This window comes from Saccoglossus kowalevskii, chromosome 22 (assembly GCF_978046115.1).
Source record: "Saccoglossus kowalevskii chromosome 22, keSacKowa6.1, whole genome shotgun sequence".
Classification (NCBI taxonomy): Eukaryota; Metazoa; Hemichordata; class Enteropneusta; family Harrimaniidae; genus Saccoglossus; species Saccoglossus kowalevskii.
In genome coordinates this window covers 8,536,829-8,557,653 of record NC_140662.1, presented here as the reverse complement: position 1 = coordinate 8,557,653, position 20,825 = coordinate 8,536,829, and the positions used below count along the sequence as shown (strand labels likewise).

Genomic DNA, 20,825 nt, shown 5'->3' with positions numbered 1-20,825 from the left:
TCCTAGACCCTCAGAAAGGTGTTCAAATGAGCATGCCATTTTTCGCCTTAAATTCAAAATGGCCGACGTACCACGTGACCAATATACATTATGTTTATTTGTTGGTGTTTTCTTCAATAAAATAAAGTATTGGTGTATAAATGGAAAAAGCCAGGTTACCGCGAAATAATTGTTTACTAGTATTTTGCGGTAACCCGAGATTCGCCGTAACCCGGTTTAACCATTTACACACTCCAATAATAATGTATTTTATTAAAAATAAACCAACAAATAAACAAGAGAGTGTATGAAAGTTTATCACCATAAGAGAAATACTCTAAATGTGTGTGTTTATACTAAACATGCATTATAACATCTACATTTCAAGTGGAAAAAGTTCTCACGTAATCACTGCTTTTGTTTTACAAGATGCATTTAAATGCGCCTGAAAAAAAGAGGAACATATTTTCAGTAACGATAGTTACGAGTGTTTTCTTGTATTACAGGTGTGGATGTCGTTGACACCAGGTTGTCAATTGTAAGCGGCATCGTTGTGAAAGAGCATGAATCTTCCCAGTATTTCAACGTTTTCGTTACATTGTTATCTAGTCCGGATTTTGGAGACATTGAGGGCGCCAGTCTATGGAACGTCACGATGTACGTTAACACACAAGGGAATGCTAATGTCGGGGACGTCAGTGCTCTCGCGGTTGCTGATATACCGCGGGATATGCGAGATCTGAGTTTGTTAGCTGGCAGCAATGCTATTTTGGAAGGGGTCGAAGCGTTTATGGACTTGGCTGAGCTGAACTGTAGACAGATAAGGTATCTGTGTGTCGATGTGTCACGTGATCAGACGTCAGTGCCTGCGTTCACATTGACTGGTAAATTACAGACATGCGCAGAAATAACCTGCCGAGGTGAGGCTGCTTAAACTATGATAAAAATTGTTGTGAGAATTGTCGTACCCCCCCCCCCCCCCGTTACCAGTTTTTCCTGTTTCATAACATTTTATCCGCGTGTTTGTATATACGATGTTGAATAGTTCGGTTATTTCAAATTATATCAACTTGAAGAATGAAGAATATTGTTACATAACTTGAGTACATAAATATGTACTTGATATGGAAATTAGCCAGACACATCTAATCCCGTTATATGAAATGTTGTAAAACAATTTAAAAGTACACTTGTAACGTATTAGCGTATGTGTTAACGATTCGGTCGAAGGGTGCAACAAATACTGGCCTTAATGAAAATAGGATAATTATTTTTCGCACATATCAGTATACAGTGTGTGTTGCCATGGATACCGCAACAGTACTGTATCTTCTCCGATATTGGAATGAGCCTTTTATTCAAGAATAATGTCAGTTTCTAGAAAATCTTGAAATTGCAAAATCCTTTCGAAAAATTAACTTTACTTGGTCAGAAATTCGGGATAACGGTTCAACATTATATCGACCAAACTATGGTGTAAATATTTGCAATCCCATGATTCATCATTACTAACCATACTACTTTTTTACTTGTATCATTTTTCTCAGGTGTTGAGATCACTGACACGGAACTGATCGTAAAAAGCGGTACATCGATCGTCGAAAGATCGGGGAACCATTCCGTGACATTCGACGTCTTATTGTCGTCCAATCCGGCAGCAGCTAGCATATCAGGTGATCGCCTGTGGGAGATGTACGTCTACTTAAGCGATGTTGAGTTTGACGACACCCATTCGTTTGCGGCAACGTACCCAGTGTTGAGCTCGGTGGAGGATACCGATCTCACTGCAGGCGTGACGCTGGCTCTCCTGGGCATTGAGGCGTTTCTGGATATAGACAGCCTGACGTGTGACCAGATGCGGTATATTTGCGTCACCGTCTTCAAAGGAAGGTATTCCAGTCCAGAGTACACTTTGACTGGTGTACCAGACCAGAATATTCTCACTGCCTGTCAACCCGTAACGTGCACTGGTGAGTATCACGTGACTCTAAGGCGATTTATTTAGAATATTTACAAATATTAAGGTAATAGTGCTAATACAAGGTAAATACAAACGAGTGGCGACATTCAAATATGAGTGATACTAAGTAAAGGAGCAGTGCTGTACAATGTTGAAGACTGTCTTTTATTACTTTGATATTACGTACCATAAATTAAAAAGCGCACGCGCATTAGCAGGGTTCATCATTTGATAGATCCCGTTGGGAGCGAGAAAACCTTGAGAATTTATTGCCCCTCAAATAATGATTCTTTCTCCCGTCATCGAGTTCACTGTTCCAACTATCATTGCTCCATACATACATGTAGGTCAGGGACGCGATGACGTAAGAGGCCGGGGTGGGACACATTTGAGCAAAGTCTCGTGGTTCTTTCTCTCTCTCTCTCTCAACGAGAACTCTCCGGCCATTGTGTCTTAGACAATACAAAATTATTTCTGGTTAATCAAGTGAATGCCATCATTCCTTCTCTCAAAAAGGCCATTTTATGCATTTTCCCCTTAATTTCTTTGTTATGTTGGACCAAACGAATATAATATCCAATACAGAACTGAAAACAAAATTTAAGGAAAAATATCCTTTTTGTTTCGTGAAGGGATGATTAAAATTGTCTTTGGTGTTCAAGCGATTAAAGGGCTGCAGTCGTCGCGCCGCGTCCTATTCGATATGGGACTCATAGCGACGTATACAACGCGTGTAAAATACATTGTTTATTTACATGAAATTCGAACACGCGCTGCGCGACGACCACCGCGCTTTAACACAATCGATTATATGTCGTTCATACGATCGAAAATATATCGGGTGGGTTTTTTTGTTTGTTTTTTTGAGCTGCACTTTTTGCAACTCCCAGCATGCATTGTCATTAAGTATGTCAATATTTATACTGTTGTTTCAATTACTAAAATGTGGCGACACAAATCTTTCTTTCTGTCACCATAGGCGGCGCTCTTCGTTTTATTTTTGCAGTGCGCCAACCTGTGGTAGTGACAGTAATTGCTTTTGTTTTCATTGCGTATTTGAGTGTTTTCAATAATCAACGCAGATTGTTAATTGAGTGGCAATCCTGCGCAAACGCCCATCCATGAATGGAAAAGGGTTGATTGATTAATTGTGATTATGCTAATTAATACTCAAACTTAGTTGATACAGATGTTGCTTTGTATTCTCAATTTACCCATTAAGTAATATAATTGTATATTTCTCGCCAGGAGTGATTATCAGAACAGATTTGCAGCTCTCGGATGATTTCTACTTATTGGAGGGGGTAGATAACCAGCACATCTCCTACACTATGACGTTATTTGCGTCATCAGCAGGGGCAGGCGTCAGTGGAATGAACCTTTGGGATATAAGGACACAATTACGAAGCATAGAAGACGCCATTGTCGACACGAGTAATGGAACTATACAAGAAGTAAACACTACACTGAACGCTGGTGGCGTTTTACTTATGTCAAATGTGAAATCGGTCCTGTCGTTAGAAGGCGTCCTGTGTCATCAGTTTTTTAACATATGCGCCATTCTAAATAAAAACAGCAATGCCAATACGGAGTACACGATAGAATATGACAGGTCTACGTTAGTTAGTTGTAGATCTGTTTCTTGTAAAGGTAAGTATTATAAAAAGTTGCTGGCAAAATAGAGAACATCTCGTGTGCACGTACACGTAGCCAAATTTATATTCAGGGTTGTATTAAAATTAATGAGTTCGTCGACATTTGGTTGTTTGGAAATAAATCTGACTCTCATCTCGTTTCGTTCGGTTACCTTCGTGCATGATCAACAGTTCTTATATATCTAATGAGATTCATGTGCGTAAATTGTAACACTTGAATGACAAATGCTAAATTGCTTAATATACCTAGGTGTTGAAATAATTGAAGTCGCGCCAACTATCATGAACGGAGACATTGTAGCCGAGGCAGATGACGCACACGCAGTTAGCATAAACGTTGGCATGACGTCATCCATATACGGGACGAACAGAACAGGAGCGGGCAGTTGGGCACTCGAGGTATTCGTCACCAGCGATGACGTCAGAATGCCCAAACTCGTTAATCTGTATGCGACACTTACTGCAGCGCAACAGGATACCGAGTTGATCGGCGGGATACCCTCTGTTTTGTCCAATATTGAAGTAGAGCTGGACGTGTCGGCTTTACAATGTAGTGAATTCACTCAGTTATGTGTTGTACTACACAAGGGAGACAATGCTGAACCAGATTTCACGTTAGGTGTCCTGCAAGACGAAAATGCTTTACCTGGATGTGCTCACTTGAGCTGTCAACGTAAGTAACTTTTTTACTATTTTTATTTTTAAATTATGAAATTAATACGTGCATTTTTGCCTTCACAGCAAAGTAGAACTGGTACGTGTATTATTATGAAGCTAATTCATATTAATTCCATCTTCTGTTGTTTAGGTGTTGCCTTCAATATTTCCGCTATTAATGTAACAACGTCATCATTCACGATACGATGGGACGAAGCTGTCGGCGACTTTGATGGCTACTACATTGACGTATCACCAGCGCTGACAGGTCTTTCCTCCTCATTTATCACTGAGAGAGATGAACCGCGTGAAGCAAGCTTCTTTGATTTGGAGTCTGGACAGGAATATGTTATCAGTGTCGGTATTGCCAAAAATGGTTTCCCCAAAAGTACAGGTGTTACGCAGTACACACAAAGAACATGTAAGTTAGTTAAACTTTGTTTTGACTTTAAGGGGCGTGGTCGTCGCACCCCGCATGCGCGAGATATTGGACTCAGATGAACAAAGATGGCGACTTTGACTGTTGTGCAGACCAACAAATATAAACTGAGACGTGGGCGTTTGCAAGTTTTAACTAGATAATTTGTTTGGTGATTCGAAGGCATCTAGGGAGTCATCAGCAGTAATTAATGAACGTTGCACTCAGGTCAAAACTTGTACTGTGATTTTCATTAGAAATGCACAAATGTTGCATATGCGCAGAGCAGCGACCACCGTCTTTAACAGGAAGAAAATCGTTCTACATGCATCAACGTAGTTTGTCACTGGTGGCGTGATCAAGAAATCTGGATCTCTGCCACGTTTATGAGGTGGACATTCTATTCTATTCTATTCTATTCTATTCTATTCTATTCTATTCTATTCTATTCTATTCTATTCTATTCTATTCTATTCTATTCTATTGCGTGACTCATTTGCCACTCCAATAACTATGTTTGACGATATATAGAATGAAAATTTGCATTTTGTACTGTAAAAGTGAAAAATGCGGAAACTCACCTCAAAATGTAGTGTGTTCATGTCTCATCTGAAGATAGGTTTTACCATATTTCATCGTAACAAAACTACGATGAAGCTTTATTTCATAATTCTTTTCTTTTTTCAGTTCCTGAGAAAGTTGATTCATTGCGTGTATCCATGGTAACTGAAACTGAAATTCACGTAGTTTGGGACAGACCAGATGGAGTTGTTTCTACATACGTGATATCCATACAACCTTCTGAGGGGACAGCAACCTTACCGATCACACTACCGAGTGATTCAACGACCGCGTCATTCTCTGGTCTATCACCGATGTCACAGTACGTCATCACAATCGTGACGTACGCCGGTAGTTTACAAAGTAAGGAGGTACCCGTCAAAGTCATTACCGGTAAGAGCAATATTTCCGTGTCGCTATCGCAGCATCCTGCAATGTAGTATTCCCATTAATTATTTAAACAAGTGCATTAATTAATTATTTCAGTTACTATTTCGTCTACCAGATAAGGTGCAGGTAGTTTGCTATCATTAAACAACATACTCAGAAATCCTCGAAATCCCGCAAAAGGGGTTGGGTTACTGTTCAAAATTCTGGAATAAAAAGCAATTTGGATAACTTTTGGATAATTTTGCATATGATTTCTTGAGAATAAATATTTGTTTCTTCGTAAAACTTTTAGAAAATAGTGACTTGCATGTATGTGAATCATCACACAACAAGTTTTGAATGATTTACTGTGAACTAATGGTTTGTCGCCTCAATGGGTAATGTAACAACCAGCAATGTACTATGCAACTGAGACCAGTACTGTAAAATTTGTATTAAAAGCAGCATCCTTTATAGAAGCCGCACCCATTTTTTTTTAACTATTGAGACCCAAAAATTCACCATTTCTCATATGTGTAGATACTCTAATGGAAGCCGCACCCCCTCTGTTGCATTGTACCATTTTAATAGAAGCTGTGGCTTTTAATACAGATTTTACAGTACTACAGGAGGCAATGAGAAGGCATACAGGCTAAGGTCAACAGGCACGAAGATGTTCCCAGAATTTAAACTTTCAAACAAAATTCTCAAGCGAGAAATGAAGTTGATTTAATATACAATGTATGTTTATAATAATACGTTCACGGATATAACATTTTTGTTTTGGACAGGAACTATTCCACCCGTGTTGGAAGTCACCAGCTTCACCATGGATACCATCACCGTGGCAACCTATGTGGACAACAGACTATCACACGGGATGTTACATTTATCGTATTTTCCAACGGACGCTGAACCAATACCAATAGAGCTAGATTTAAATAAGACTAGTTACGTCATCACCGACCTGGTGCCCGGGAGACTGTATACTTTAGAAGTAAAAATTGTCGCTGATATTGACGGTGGAAGAATTACCAGCAATTCGGACAGAAAATACCAACAAACAGGTATACTATCATATTAGTAATCCATTGTTGCTGGAAAAATTACGTCAATATTGTGACGTCAATCGTGAATAAAATGTCGGATCGCAGTCAGATGATGACGACATTTCGGTGGCGTAACTAAGTTGTCAATAAAATGACCAGTGTAAAATTGCAATATTGGCCATTCTCTCAATTTTAATAATCTTGCTTCAAAAATTGAGGAGTTTCTTATTTTGAACAGAAATAACAATATATCCAAACAATATTCAAATTCATAGTCATTGAAGCAGATTTTACAAGTCCAATAACACAAAACAACCAACGAATACACCACAGTTAATAGTCAAATGTGTAAGTGACTGACATATGGACATGATGGCATACATAAAGTGATGTCAAGAGTAGTAGATTCAACATTGCAAAATATATTGAAAAAAAGACTTGATTTATAAAGCGAAAATCTTATATTACTGAAAAAAAAAGTCTAGGATACCAGATATTTTCTGTCATTGAGACTATCAATAATACATCGAGAATATTTGCAATCAATAATATATTATTTCTTTCGTTATCATTTATTGTATCTTTACATAGTACATCGATTATTTCGTTTTACTGTTCCATTTATTCATGATGTGAGAGTGATCGCTGTTTGACCAATCAGAACTGTTTGCAGGCTTTTACTCTCAATAGGGGACCCCCCTATTCAAAAAAGTAGAATTTTCTAGTTGTGTTGTTGTTACCAGTGAGCTGTCTGCTGTAAGTTTTGTAGTGGAACTTTGCATTGTAAACCTACATAGTTTTGTACGTGCTACTGGACATTGTGTTACATTGTGTTAGTGTTCAGTTCCTTCAGGAATTCTGCAATAATAAAGTGTTCGAGTTTAGTGTTATTGCTGTGATCATGCTTCTGTCCACCCGCGAACTGTCCATTGCGGCAGTACTCCCGGTGAAACCCAAGTTAAATGTTTCAAACCTAGCATGGGGACCAAGTTTAACGACCGAGTCCCATATACTTATTCAGTATCAAATTGTCCCCCCAACATTTTCCCTGCAGTTGAACAATTATAGAATTTTGGACAAAGAGAGTAGCTAGATTGCATGATATTGGACAATATTATTTGGAAATTCAATTGATTTTAAAATTTTAGTTTATTTTTTAAAATTTTTAGTTGATTTTAAGAATAACTTATATTTATAATATTTCAAGTTGATTTGTTAAAAACAAATTCAGTGTTGGATACACAGATTGAAATCTGCTAATGATAATTAAATAATTAATTACTACTAACTTTTCTTCTCATTATCTTATCTAGAACCGAGTCCACCCGGAAGCATTGTCGTATCCAGGATTACAGAATTCGGAGCAATTGTGAACTGGGAACCATCATCTGGTGATTTCAACTTTTACCTTGTCACGTATTCTTCAGCTAGTGTCAACACTGCGTTACCAATACGTGTGAACCATGGTCAAACGCCACAGCTGTCATTGTCCGGTTTAAGCCCTGCGACTGTCTATACTGTCCACGTCAGTACACGGAGTGGTGAACTTACAAGTCAGTCAGTTTCAACAACATTTAATACACGTAAGTGAATATAAAATTAGTTTCCTTTAATAAAAGTGAAAGGAAAACATTATTGGATGGGTTCGCGCTTTGTCAAGCACGCTATTGAAGCTATATTGTCTTTTTAATTGTGTGGAAAGTTTTGTGTCATAACAAACAGACAAATGAACAACCAAAAGCTTCTGGACATAGCCGAGCATTCCGTTTGTGATTGAGATTTCAAACTCATGCAGCGCTATTAAATGGGTGATTTTCTAGTGGATTGTGTGGCAATTACCTGACTAAAAAATACATTTCAATTTTTTTTAATTTCAGTGCTTGCGCCACCCGGCCGTCTGTCTGTGAACGGAGTGACGTCGTCTAGTGTTCAAATATCATGGTTGCCAGCAATCAGTGGATTGGCTGTGGAGTACTACGTGACGTATGCGCCATTCGTAGAGGGGGCGACACCAGCATCGCCGTTTACGTTGAATGGCACCTCTGTGAACATAACCAATCTCTATCCATTTACCATATACACGGTCACAGTACAAACTAGAATTGACGATATGTATAGCAGAGAAAGGGGCATCACAGCAACAACTTATCCTGACTGTAAGTACTCCATTCCCATTGGTTACTCAAGCGCCCGCCTATATTACATCAGAATTACTCGTGCTCACTAGGCAGAGGCATCAGACATATGGTTTATCGTGTGAACCACAACACTATTCCGGGAACACTATACACAAATGTACCTAACTAGTGTGCCTTTTATGTCAAACACCTGTCTTCAGATATTGCGTTATTTGCCATGGTTGAATAAAACGTCAAGTTTATTTTATTTCAGTGCCGTCTTCAGTTAAAGGTTTTAACGTAACTGTAGAGTCGCCCTACCAAGTAACGCTAACCATTCAACAGCCGTCATTCGCCAATGGCATATTGGAGTCATATATTGTCAACGTTGTTGGCTACAAGGAGGTAAGTATCCATGGTAACCAAAAGGTTGATCAAATTGAAATACACAACATAAAACACTATTTTCTCTAGGTTGTACAATGAGCGAAAACGTGCTTCTGTGGCGCTGAAAAATAGACCATTCAGGGCAAAATTGTAGTTACCCGCCAAAAATATATACAGTTTTTGAGAAAGTACGCAGCCAAACACAGGAAATACGCAATTTTGACGTTACGGGGCTGCTAGAGGGCGCAATATATATGGGTATATTACGCACTGTAAATTGAAATCAAGACAAATGTGACACATCTAAATCTTCTTATCCTACATGATTGTGTTTTTCTCAATAATTTTATTGCTTTTTTGACAGGGATTCCCTCCACATATCCTCGACTTTGAAATACCACCAGACGAGACTGATGACATCACAGAATATTTACTGGAAGATGTGATAGCCGGGTACACGTATACGTTTACAGTGAGTACAATGGGTGTCTGAGTTTTGGGAAATACTGCATTTTCTGTATTTACTAGCTTGTCTACAAATTTGTACAGGGCATTAAGCACCTCACTTTTATAAGCGAATCTGCCGTTACGGCGGCAGTGTTTATTTGACTAGTCTGATAGTGATGGCGGTCCACAAACCACTGTCTCTCAGCGTACTAATTTCATCTGGTAATTTTTTTTCGATTATAATATAAGTTTTTTACTTCACAGGTGAAACCACAAAACTCTTTAGGCATCGGACCTCTGCGAACAGCTGGTCAAGTTATCATGCCAATCTATCGTAAGTTTCATTAGAATATACTTTATTGAAAAGTGACGTTGTGATCATTTCAATTTCAAGTTGACAGGCTTGTATTAGGATAAATTGTGAGTGATGTCTATGTTTCAGATCGCCATCCCACTATTTGGAGAATAATCACAAATATTAATCCATCATTTGTGACTTCTTATGTCACGTGATATCATCTTTGTCTGCGTATATCCTTCGATATGTTCGATATGGGGATTTCCACTCCCGATATATTGCGTAAGCTAAAAATTAACCGCCCCATTCTAGCATGGAAAACGACAGATGGTGTTATAACTTGAAACTCATCATGAAAATAAGTATAGTCCGCATAATATTTAAAACGACTGTTCTAATTTTTCAATAGCTCCACCGAAACCAACTGCTTCACGTATTACGGCAAATGTTCGGTTTGTTGAGACCACCGCCTACACATTGCGTATTCACCTAAGTAATAATTTATTTGATGACAGATTTGGAATAATTGTTGCTTACTTAGTTATCATTGCTGAGGACGGAGGTGAGTGCGATTTCCATGCTCACTAATATTTAATTTCAGTTACAGAAGAAGTGGAAATAATAAGCATATGAATGAAGAGTTTCAACAATTACTTGTTTGAACAACATATAATTGGTTAGGATTTTTGTCGCCATTTTTGTTTCTAGTCAGATTTCTGATGCCATTTAGATTTCTCGTCAGATTTCTGTTACCATTTAGATTTCTCGTCAGATTTCTGTTACCATTTTGATTTCTCATCAGATTTCTGTCGCCATTTTGATTTCTAGTCAGATTTCTGTTGCCATTTAGATTTCTCTACAAATTTCTGTCACGACTTGAATTTCTAGTCAGATTTCTGTCACAAATTTGATTTCTCATCAGATTTCTGTCGGCATTTTGATTTCTCATCAGATTTCTGTCGCCATTTTGAATTCAAGTCAGATTTCTGTCGCCATTTTGGTTTCTCATCAGATTTCTGTTACCATTTTGATTTCTCGTCAGATTTCTGTCACCATTTGAACTTCTAGTCAGATTTCTGTTGCAATTTAGATTTCTCATCTGATTTCTGTCACCATTTGAATTTCTAGTCAGCTTTCTGTTACCATTTTGATTTCTCATCAGATTTCTGTCACCATTTGAACTTCTAGTCAAATTTCTGTTGCCATTTAGATTTCTAGTCAGATTTCTGTTACCATTTTGATTTCTCATCAGATTTCTGTCGGTATTTTGAATTTCTAGTCAGCTTTCTGTTACCATTTTGATTTCTCGTCAGATTTCTGTCACCATTTGAACTTCTAGTCAGATTTCTGTTGCCATTTAGATTTCTAGTCAGATTTGTGTTACCATTTTGATTTCTCGTCAGATTTCTGTCACCATTTGAACTTCTAGTCAGATTTCTGTTGCCATTTAGATTTCTCATCTGATTTCTGTCACCATTTGAATTTCTAGTCAGCTTTCTGTTACCATTTTGATTTCTCGTCAGATTTCTGTCACCATTTGAACTTCTAGTCAGATTTCTGTTGCCATTTAGATTTCTAGTCAGATTTGTGTTACCATTTTGATTTCTCGTCAGATTTTTGTCACCATTTGAACTTCTAGTCAGATTTCTGTTGCCATTTAGATTTCTCATCATATTTCCGTCTGCATTTTGATTTCTCATCAGATTTCTGTCACCATTTTGATTTCTCATCATATTTCTGTCTGTATTTTGATTTCTAGTCAGATTTCTGGAGCCATTTGATTTCTATTCTTATTTTTAGTCAGATTTCTGTTGCCATTTTTATTTCTAGTCAGATCTTTGCCACCATTTTTATTTCTTGTCATATTTCTGTTGCCATTTTGATTTTTATAATCACTTTTCTGATTTCAATTCAAATTTCTGTCACCATTTTGATTTCGAGTCAGATTTCTGTTACCATTTTGATTTCTAGGTAGATTTTTGTTGCCATTTAGATTTCTAGACAGATTTCTGTTGCCATTTTGATTTCTAGTCAGATTTTTGTTGCCATTCTTGTTTCTAGTCAGATTTCTGTTGCCATTTAGATTTCTCGTCAGATTTCTGTTACCATTTTGATTTCTCATCAGATTTCTGTCGCCATTTTGATTTCTAGTCAGATTTCTGTTGCCATTTAGATTTCTCGTCAAATTTCTGTCACCACTTGAATTTCTAGTCATATTTCTGTCACAAATTTGATTTCTCATCAGATTTCTGTCGCCATTTTGAATTCGAGTCAGATTTCTGTCGCCATTTTGATTTCTCGTCAGATATCTGTCACCATTTTCATTTCTCGTCAGATTTCTGTCACCATTTGAACTTCTAGTCAGATTTCTGTTGCCATTTAGATTTCTCATCTGATTTCTGTCACCATTTGAATTCCTAGTCAGCTTTCTGTTACCATTTTGATTTCTCATCAGATTTCTGTCGGCATTTTGAATTCAAGTCAGATTTCTGTCGCCATTTTGGTTTCTAATCAGATTTATGTTACCATTTTGATTTCTCATCAGATTTCTGTCCGCATTTTGAATTCAAGTCAGATTTCTGTTGCCATTTAGATTTCTCATCAGATTTCTGTCACCATTTGAATTTCTAGTCAGCTTTCTGTTACCATTTTGATTTCTCGACAGATTTCTGTCACCATTTGAATTTCTAGTCAGCTTTCTGTTACCATTTTGATTTCTCATCAGATTTCTGTCGGCATTTTGAATTCAAGTCAGATTTCTGTCGCCATTTTGGTTTCTAATCAGATTTCTGTTACCATTTTGATTTCTCATCAGATTTCTGTCAGCATTTTGAATTCAAGTCAGATTTCTGTTGCCATTTAGATTTCTCATCAGATTTCTGTCACCATTTGAATTTCTAGTCAGCTTTCTGTTACCATTTTGATTTCTCGACAGATTTCTGTCACCATTTGAACTTCTAGTCAGATTTCTGTTGCCATTTAGATTTCTAGTCAGATTTGTGTTACCATTTAGATTTCTCGTCAGATTTCTGTCACCATTTGAACTTCTAGTCAGATTTCTGTTGCCATTTAGATTTCTCATCATATTTCCATCTGCATTTTGATTTCTCGTCAGATTTCTGTCACCATTTTGATTTCTCATCATATTTCTATTCTTATTTTTAGTCAGATTTCTGAAGCCATTTGATTTCTATTCTTATTTTTAGTCAGATTTCTGTTGCCATTTTATTTATTGTCAGATATCTGCCAATATTTTGATTTCTAGTCAGATTGCTGAAGCCATTTGATTTCTATTCTTATTTTTAATCAGATTTCTGTTTCCATTTTTATTTCTAGTCAGATATCTGCCACCATTTTGATTTCTAGTCAGATTTCTGTTGCCATTTTGATTTCTAGTTAAATGTCAAAAGTATTTTTGATTTCATGAAATCATCAATGTTTTTTTTTCCTGAATACTTTGCAGGTGAGTATTCACCATTGCCAGAGGTTCTTCCATCATATGATGAAGTCATTGACAGCTCGCCGTGGCCACCATACCAAACCAGTCAGCCATTCAATCCATTTGAGACTTTATCGATTGGTAGACGGCGACGCAATACACTGCAGACTGTTAATTACATCATAGGCGCCAAGGAGAATTGTGATGTCAGTCTTGTTTACTGTAATGGGGCCTTAAGACCAGTTACAGACTACAGGTGAGGGTGTGTGACTGTGTCTTTAATGTTTCAATATGTTATGTTAATATTGTCATTTATTTGTTTCATATACCTACACCAAATTTGAACTCTCGTCTCACAACCCTCACGTTTTGGGGTCTTAGCAAAATATCAAAACTTACAGTTTCCCGGTAGCCATGAATCTAGTTATTTTGAGTACACTCACGAATGGTCTAGTGAATTGCTATATTACTATGTATTCGGAAGTTCTGTGTCATCACTGATTGGCCGTCTTCATGTATATCTCAGTATGTTATCATGGGAACTCGCATACACTTCAGACAGATTCACTAGTCCATTTTTCATAGATTTTTCAAAATCGTCTAGTCTCGGGTACAACAAAATCTTACGGTACGTATTTTGGTTAGACTTGTGCGTCACATGATATGCAAGTTGATAGAGAGTTTGCAATAAGGAAACACGTTTTTGGATTCAAATTGCTCGCCTAAAATATCTAGCGTTTCCCGCAATTCCTGTTTGCCCCTGTTTATTCTCCTCCACTTAATAAGTACAATCTATGTCATATGTTTATTCTAGGTATGTCATTCGTGGCTACAATGAACTTGGTAACTACACCGATACGGACTGGTCACTTCCACAAAAAACAGGTAAACAATGAACGAATATACGTTTATAAACCAAACTACAAAATTCATGAATGCTTACACGAGAAAATTGTAATGTGAGAGAAATATAGAGGTTCAGTAAATATAACTATTATGATTTCATATATGATTCTTAATTTTGTTTAATTATTTTGTAGATTTAGATCCATTCTGGATTCTGTATGGTGTCATAGCAGGATTAATATTAATTGGCATCATTATACTGATATGTATATGTTATTGTTGCTGTTGTAGAAGAAGACGATCATCGACGCAAGACTCAGACAAGTAAGTATTGGCATATATTATTACATTATTGCGAATACTGACATGAAATGATCATTGGTATACAACTTGTGAAAAAATATTTCAGAAGCGGCAACGTTACGGCTGATAGGTTAAAGTTGTGAAGCTTGTTTACTAATTTTGATGAATTTGAATTCATGGAATCCACTAATTTGTAGAAACTCTCTGCAGTTACTCGCATCTTTAAATACATCTTATCTATCAGTCTTTTATTATTTGCAAACGTATACTGCTTTCAGGTTATCGGAACCCCCGTCATATACGCCCTATGCGTGCGAGAATGGTGTGTTTTTTAATGGGAATGAACCCACCCTTGAGAAAACAGAGAAATTGTATACCCTGTCACTGAGGAGGAAACGAAAATCAAGGTATGATGCAATTATTGTATAGGTCGCCATCTTATAGGACAAATTATATGATATTTGAAAATTACATAAATATTCATACTATGTTTTACAGACCAGTACCGTTGAAAGGTTTTCGTGATTATGTGAATGAATTAGACGAAGACGACAGGAAAGGATTTGAAGAGGAATATGACGTAAGTGTGGCAGACATTACTGGAATCTATGTATCTTTTCAAAAAGACCCAGAGTATTAATCAAAGTCCCGGCAAATGGGTTTCTGGATTGCCTAGCTTGAATAAAAACACTAACTCAACACTAACTTACACATACTATATAAGCTCGCAATGGTTATTATATCGACTCTAAGTTCGTGTAGGAATAGTTGTTACTGATTAAAAACATTCTGCCAATATATAATACAGAATGTGTTGAGTCTACTGGTACATATAAAAATGCCCTCTGTACATGTTGTTATTAGTCAGAGTAAGCTCATGCAATTCTAGTTAGAATATGAATTTCAAAAAAAATGTAAATGAGTCCACAGTTAATTCACTATGTAACATTCTCCACTATGTGTTTGTTTAATGTAGGATCTCCGAAAACTAGTAGTGAGACAGCCAACATCGGTGGGACAGCGAATGGAACACAGATCAAAGAACAGATACACTAACATTGTACCCTGTGAGTTTGATAATTGGTTGACTCCTACAATGTATATGACGTCACTTAAATTTGTTATTGCATATTCTTCCTCTTCCCAAAATGCAACATTATTGAAATTCTGAAACTTGCAGCTGTGTCTCAATAGTTATGCGATAATATCTCATGGCACGAGAAAAAACTTATTTCATAATAAATTTTCATTTATTTTTTCCCGGTATAGATGATAATAACAGAGTTATATTGTCAGGCAGTGGGAATAGTTACATTAATGCCAGTTATATTTCGGTAAGTTACACACACATACACCATGTGTTGCATATTGTTTTCTCCACTTACTAGCAATAAGGTCAAGTCAATTCTGCATTTATTTGTCAGAAATTTCATCTTGTCGTCATTGGTTTACCTAATAAACCATATTGTTTGTGTTAAAATTATCTTGTAATCAGAACTATCTCGGGCTAACCTAGACGAGTTTCTAAAATCGACCTTTTGGTACTTTGTTGAATGACCATTTGTGTAAAACCTAAAAACAATGGAGACGATTGAATGTTTAGTGTTTTACAGAAATCTGTAGATTGTCTTTTTCAATGTTTTCAAGACAAATAAGAATATGTATTTATTTCATATTTAAATATACAGTATCTGCTAACAAATATTATTGAATTAACATTTCTATAAATATCTTAAGTGGTCACTATAGTTGTATTATTCCATTTTCTGCCTATTCCTCGTAGTATTTGGTTTACTAAAACAAAAAAACAAGTGCATTAATGATTTTTCCCAGGGTTCCAAAGGCTCACGATCGTATATTGCAACACAAGGACCACTGGAAAGCACTTGTGGCGATTTCTGGAAAATGATTTGGCAACAACGCGTGACCACTGTCGTCATGATGACGCAATGCAACGAACTTGGAAAGGTCAGTATTATGAGTCTATTGTTGAATGCTCAGTACATGTGCGTTAAATGAAGTTGTCGCGATATCTTGCCCTGCAAAGATTCGTTCAAAATACCATAACAAATGTTTGACATTCGAATATGTACACATGTAATCATTCTTCACAACCAAGGACAGAATAGCATGTTTATTGCAAGTATGCTGCAAGTGTGTAGAATGTGTGTAATATAAATGTGTGTAATATAAGTTTGACTTTATGTTTTGTTATTCATGCCTCATTTCGGCAACAATGTTTTCTAATTTTATGTGCATTATAAAAATCACCATACAAGGCAACCATAGTTTACACAGAAGTGACTAACAAAGCATAACAACAAACTTGCAGTCAGCACAAGAAACGATAAATTATTGCATAAAAGTTGTCTATTCTTGTCATGTCTTAAAACGGGCTGGTAAGAATATGACCAGCATGAACAATTCGGTAAAGCGCATGCATCGGTTTTCAGTTATGTCAGACTGTAGCAATAATAATACTGCTTTTCATTTTTAAATTGTACAGAGTAAATGTCACCACTACTGGCCACGAGATACCCAGACACAGATTTCGCACAGTGATCTCACAATAAGACTAACATCTGAAACCAGGCTTCCCGATTGGATAATACGAGACTTTTCAATAGAATCTGTAAGTATTTATATCAACTGAGCACTGTTCAACATAATTCAAACTTATTTTGAAATGATGTGCAACACTGAAGAAATTTTTAAGTGTTTGAAGGGCGAGTGTTCGAATCACAGGTACATAAACAATGCATCTTACACGCTTTGTATACGTCGCTATGAGTCCCACATCGAACAGGACGTGGCGCGACGACCACTTCCCTTTAAATTTAAGTAAGTATAGTGAGTCTCCAATTAACCTGTTTCAAAATTGACATACCATTTCTTTGTATAACAAACAAATTGTTACTAGAAATGTGCAAAGCGAAACTTATGATATTAATTTGTGTATCTCAATGAAATGTTTACTGTTGTTGATATGTCTAATTCTCTTGTACTGCCTTATTTTTAACAGAATGGTGAAATTCGTGCATTACGCCAGTTTCACTTTACATCGTGGCCAATCACAGGGACGCCGTACGATGCTGACCCATTGATCCGATTTATTGAAGCTATTCGAATTCAAGTCTTGCCAAATAGCGGACCAATACTAGTACACTGCAGGTAAAAAGAACAATTTATAACGACTTATCAATATTTACGTTGAAAGTCTGACACACTTGAGAATTATCAGCAAGTTAAAGGTACAATTTCACCATTACTACGCATCTGCGACAGGGTCGAGCCCACCAAAACAGTTTTACATAGCAACCAATTTTACTAGGACTTTAAAACGCTGGTATGCAAGCTATATGTAGACTGGATAAATCCTAATCTTATCACGACACCACCTGCGCTTGATAGTCCACAATGTAGTAGTAAGAATCAATAATATTTCTAACATGGCTGGCTATAAGTATCCATGAGAGATCAACAGTGACCTCGCAAAAAACGCTTGTCATTCTATAACCTATACAGAATAAAAGAGTACACACATGCACTGATATTATGACATGATATTTTGAATTTTGAAACTTAATTTCAATTTTACTTAAAACTAGGCCATTATTCAGTGAACGATTTGTGTAAAAATGATTTCATACTATGTTCTTTCCTTTTACTTTCAGTGCTGGTGTTGGTCGAACAGGTGTCTTTATTGCATTGTATCACCTTCTAGAATATTTCTACACTATGATCCAGGTTGATATATTTGGTAAAGTCATAAAAATGAGGAAACAAAGACCATTTATGGTTCAGACACAGGTAAGAAGATTGAGTTGATTGGGTTTGGGTTTGGGTATAGTAAGTACATCACACTTAACTGTTTGGCATTTTACGTTGTGTGATGTCATGTTACTCTGTGTGGTATGTCAATGTATGATGTGTGGTACGTCAATGTATGATGTGTGGTACGTCAATGTATGATATGTGCTACGTCAATATAAGATTTGTGGTGCGTCAATGTGCGTTGTGTGATATATGTCATGTTACTCTGTGTGGTACGTCAGTGTATGATGCGTGGTACATCAATGTACGTTGTGTGATACGTCAATGTATGATGTGTGGTACGTCAATGTGAGATGTGTGGTGCGTCAATGTATGATGTGTGGTACGTCAATGTGAGATGTGTGGTACGTCAATGTATGATGTGTGGTACGTCAATGTAAGATGTGTGGTACGTCAATGTATGATGTGTGGTACGTCAATGTAAGATGTGTGGTACGTCAATGTATGATGTGTGGTACGTCAATGTATGATGTGTGGTACGTCAATGTAAGATGTGTGATACGTCAATGTATGATGTGTGGTACGTCAATGTAAGATGTGTGGTACGTCAATGTATGATGTGTGGTACGTCAATGTAAGATGTGTGATACGTCAATGTATGATGTGTGGTACGTCAATGTATGATGTGTGGTACGTCAATGTAAGATGTGTGGTACGTCAATGTAAGATGTGTGATACGTCAATGTAAGATGTGTGGTACGTCAATGTATGATGTGTGGTACGTCAATGTAAGATGTGTGGTACGTCAATGTATGATGTGTGGTACGTCAATGTAAGATGTGTGGTACGTCAATGTATGATGTGTGGTACGTCAATGTAAGATGTGTGGTACGTCGATGTATGATGTGTAGTACGTCAATGTGTGATGCATGGTACGTCAGTGTAAGATGTTTGGTACGTCAATGTAAAATGCGTGGTACGTCAATGTAAGACGTTTGTACGTCAATGTATGATGCGTGGTACATCAATGTAAAATGTGTGGTACATCAATGTAAAATGCGTGGTACGTCAATGTAAGACGTTTGTACGTCAATGTATGATGTGTGGTACGTCAATGTATGATGTGTGGTACGTCAATGTAAGATGTGTGGTACGTCAATGTATGATGTGTAGTACGTCAATGTGTGATGCATGGTACGTCAGTGTAAGATGTTTGGTACGTCAATGTAAAATGCGTGGTACGTCAGTGTAAGACGTTTGTACGTCAATGTATGATGCGTGGTACATCAATGTAAAATGTGTGGTACATCAATGTAAAATGCGTGGTACGTCAATGTAAGACGTTTGTACGTCAATGTATGATGCATGGTACATCAATGTAAGATGTTTGGTACGTCAATGTAAAATGCGTGGTATGTCAATGTATGACGTTTGTATGTCAATGTATGATGTGTGGTACGTCAATGTATGATGTGTGGTACGTCATGGAATGACACATACATCAATGTAAGATGCGTGGTATGTCAATGTAAGATGTGTGGTACGTCAATGTAAGATGTGCGGTACATCAATGTAAGATGTGCGGTACATCAATGTAAGATGTGTGATACGTCAATGTAAGATGTGTGGTACGTCAATGTATGATGTGTGGTACGTCAATGTAAGATGTGTGATACGTCAATGTATGATGTGTGGTACGTCAATGTAAGATGTGTGGTACGTCAATGTATGATGTGTGGTACGTCAATGTAAGATGTGTGATACGTCAATGTATGATGTGTGGTACGTCAATGTATGATGTGTGGTACGTCAATGTAAGATGTGTGGTACGTCAATGTAAGATGTGTGGTACGTCAATGTAAGATGTGTGGTGCGTCAATGTATGATGTGTGGTGCGTCAATGTACGTTGTGTGATATGTCATGGAATGACACATACATCATAGTATTCCTGCTGAATAAAAGCAAGAAGAAGAAGCAATGACAAATGTATAAAAATAGAAATAACATGTCTAAATGATATGTTATTTCATAACTGTTAACGGGGAGTTTACCAGTCCAAGAGCACTAAACAAACGACTGACTGACTGACTGACTGACTGACTGACTGACTGAGTGAGTGACTGACTGACTGACTGACTGACTGACTGACTGACTGAGTGAGTGACTGACTGACTGACTGACTGACTGACTGACTGAGTGAGTGAGTGAGTGACTGACTGACTGACTGACTGAGTGTTGATATTTTACATTGATGTACCACACATCTTACATTGACTGAGTGTTGATAATTTGTTCACAGGGTCAGTATGAATTCCTCTACTATGCAATTCAACAACATATAAAAGAGAAGCCACTGGGAACTAATTGGTCCATGAGAAAAACCATGGATAGCAACTGGACGATAACATGTGAGTGTCAATTCAATCTATTTGGGTATATTAATAACCATTTTAATATTTCAGGAAACCTGTTGTTTGGTTTATACGTCATTCATCACGTATTCAAATTATGTTTAAACCAAAACATGTATTGCAAATGCGTTGTATACGTCATGTGGGACTGATC

The 20,825-nt window shown here is 37.1% G+C and overlaps 1 protein-coding gene across 1 annotated transcript in view; it reads left to right on the top strand.

Annotated features, from left to right (window-relative positions):
• The window catches only part of LOC100372485 (uncharacterized), a 28,488-nt gene that overhangs the window by 6,571 nt on the left and 1,092 nt on the right, over positions 1 to 20,825 (top strand). Inside the window, exons 3-27 of the mRNA XM_085495713.1 lie at positions 486 to 899; positions 1,527 to 1,949; positions 3,188 to 3,589; positions 3,845 to 4,267; positions 4,403 to 4,672; positions 5,357 to 5,623; positions 6,391 to 6,666; positions 7,962 to 8,231; positions 8,526 to 8,804; positions 9,040 to 9,170; positions 9,517 to 9,624; positions 9,864 to 9,933; positions 10,307 to 10,459; positions 13,361 to 13,592; positions 14,151 to 14,221; positions 14,377 to 14,506; positions 14,764 to 14,892; positions 14,984 to 15,065; positions 15,462 to 15,552; positions 15,755 to 15,819; positions 16,319 to 16,453; positions 16,992 to 17,117; positions 17,508 to 17,656; positions 18,160 to 18,295; positions 20,560 to 20,668. Coding sequence (XP_085351839.1) covers positions 486 to 899; positions 1,527 to 1,949; positions 3,188 to 3,589; positions 3,845 to 4,267; positions 4,403 to 4,672; positions 5,357 to 5,623; positions 6,391 to 6,666; positions 7,962 to 8,231; positions 8,526 to 8,804; positions 9,040 to 9,170; positions 9,517 to 9,624; positions 9,864 to 9,933; positions 10,307 to 10,459; positions 13,361 to 13,592; positions 14,151 to 14,221; positions 14,377 to 14,506; positions 14,764 to 14,892; positions 14,984 to 15,065; positions 15,462 to 15,552; positions 15,755 to 15,819; positions 16,319 to 16,453; positions 16,992 to 17,117; positions 17,508 to 17,656; positions 18,160 to 18,295; positions 20,560 to 20,668 — 4,941 coding nt within the window. The remainder of the gene's footprint in view (positions 1 to 485; positions 900 to 1,526; positions 1,950 to 3,187; positions 3,590 to 3,844; positions 4,268 to 4,402; positions 4,673 to 5,356; positions 5,624 to 6,390; positions 6,667 to 7,961; positions 8,232 to 8,525; positions 8,805 to 9,039; positions 9,171 to 9,516; positions 9,625 to 9,863; positions 9,934 to 10,306; positions 10,460 to 13,360; positions 13,593 to 14,150; positions 14,222 to 14,376; positions 14,507 to 14,763; positions 14,893 to 14,983; positions 15,066 to 15,461; positions 15,553 to 15,754; positions 15,820 to 16,318; positions 16,454 to 16,991; positions 17,118 to 17,507; positions 17,657 to 18,159; positions 18,296 to 20,559; positions 20,669 to 20,825) is intronic.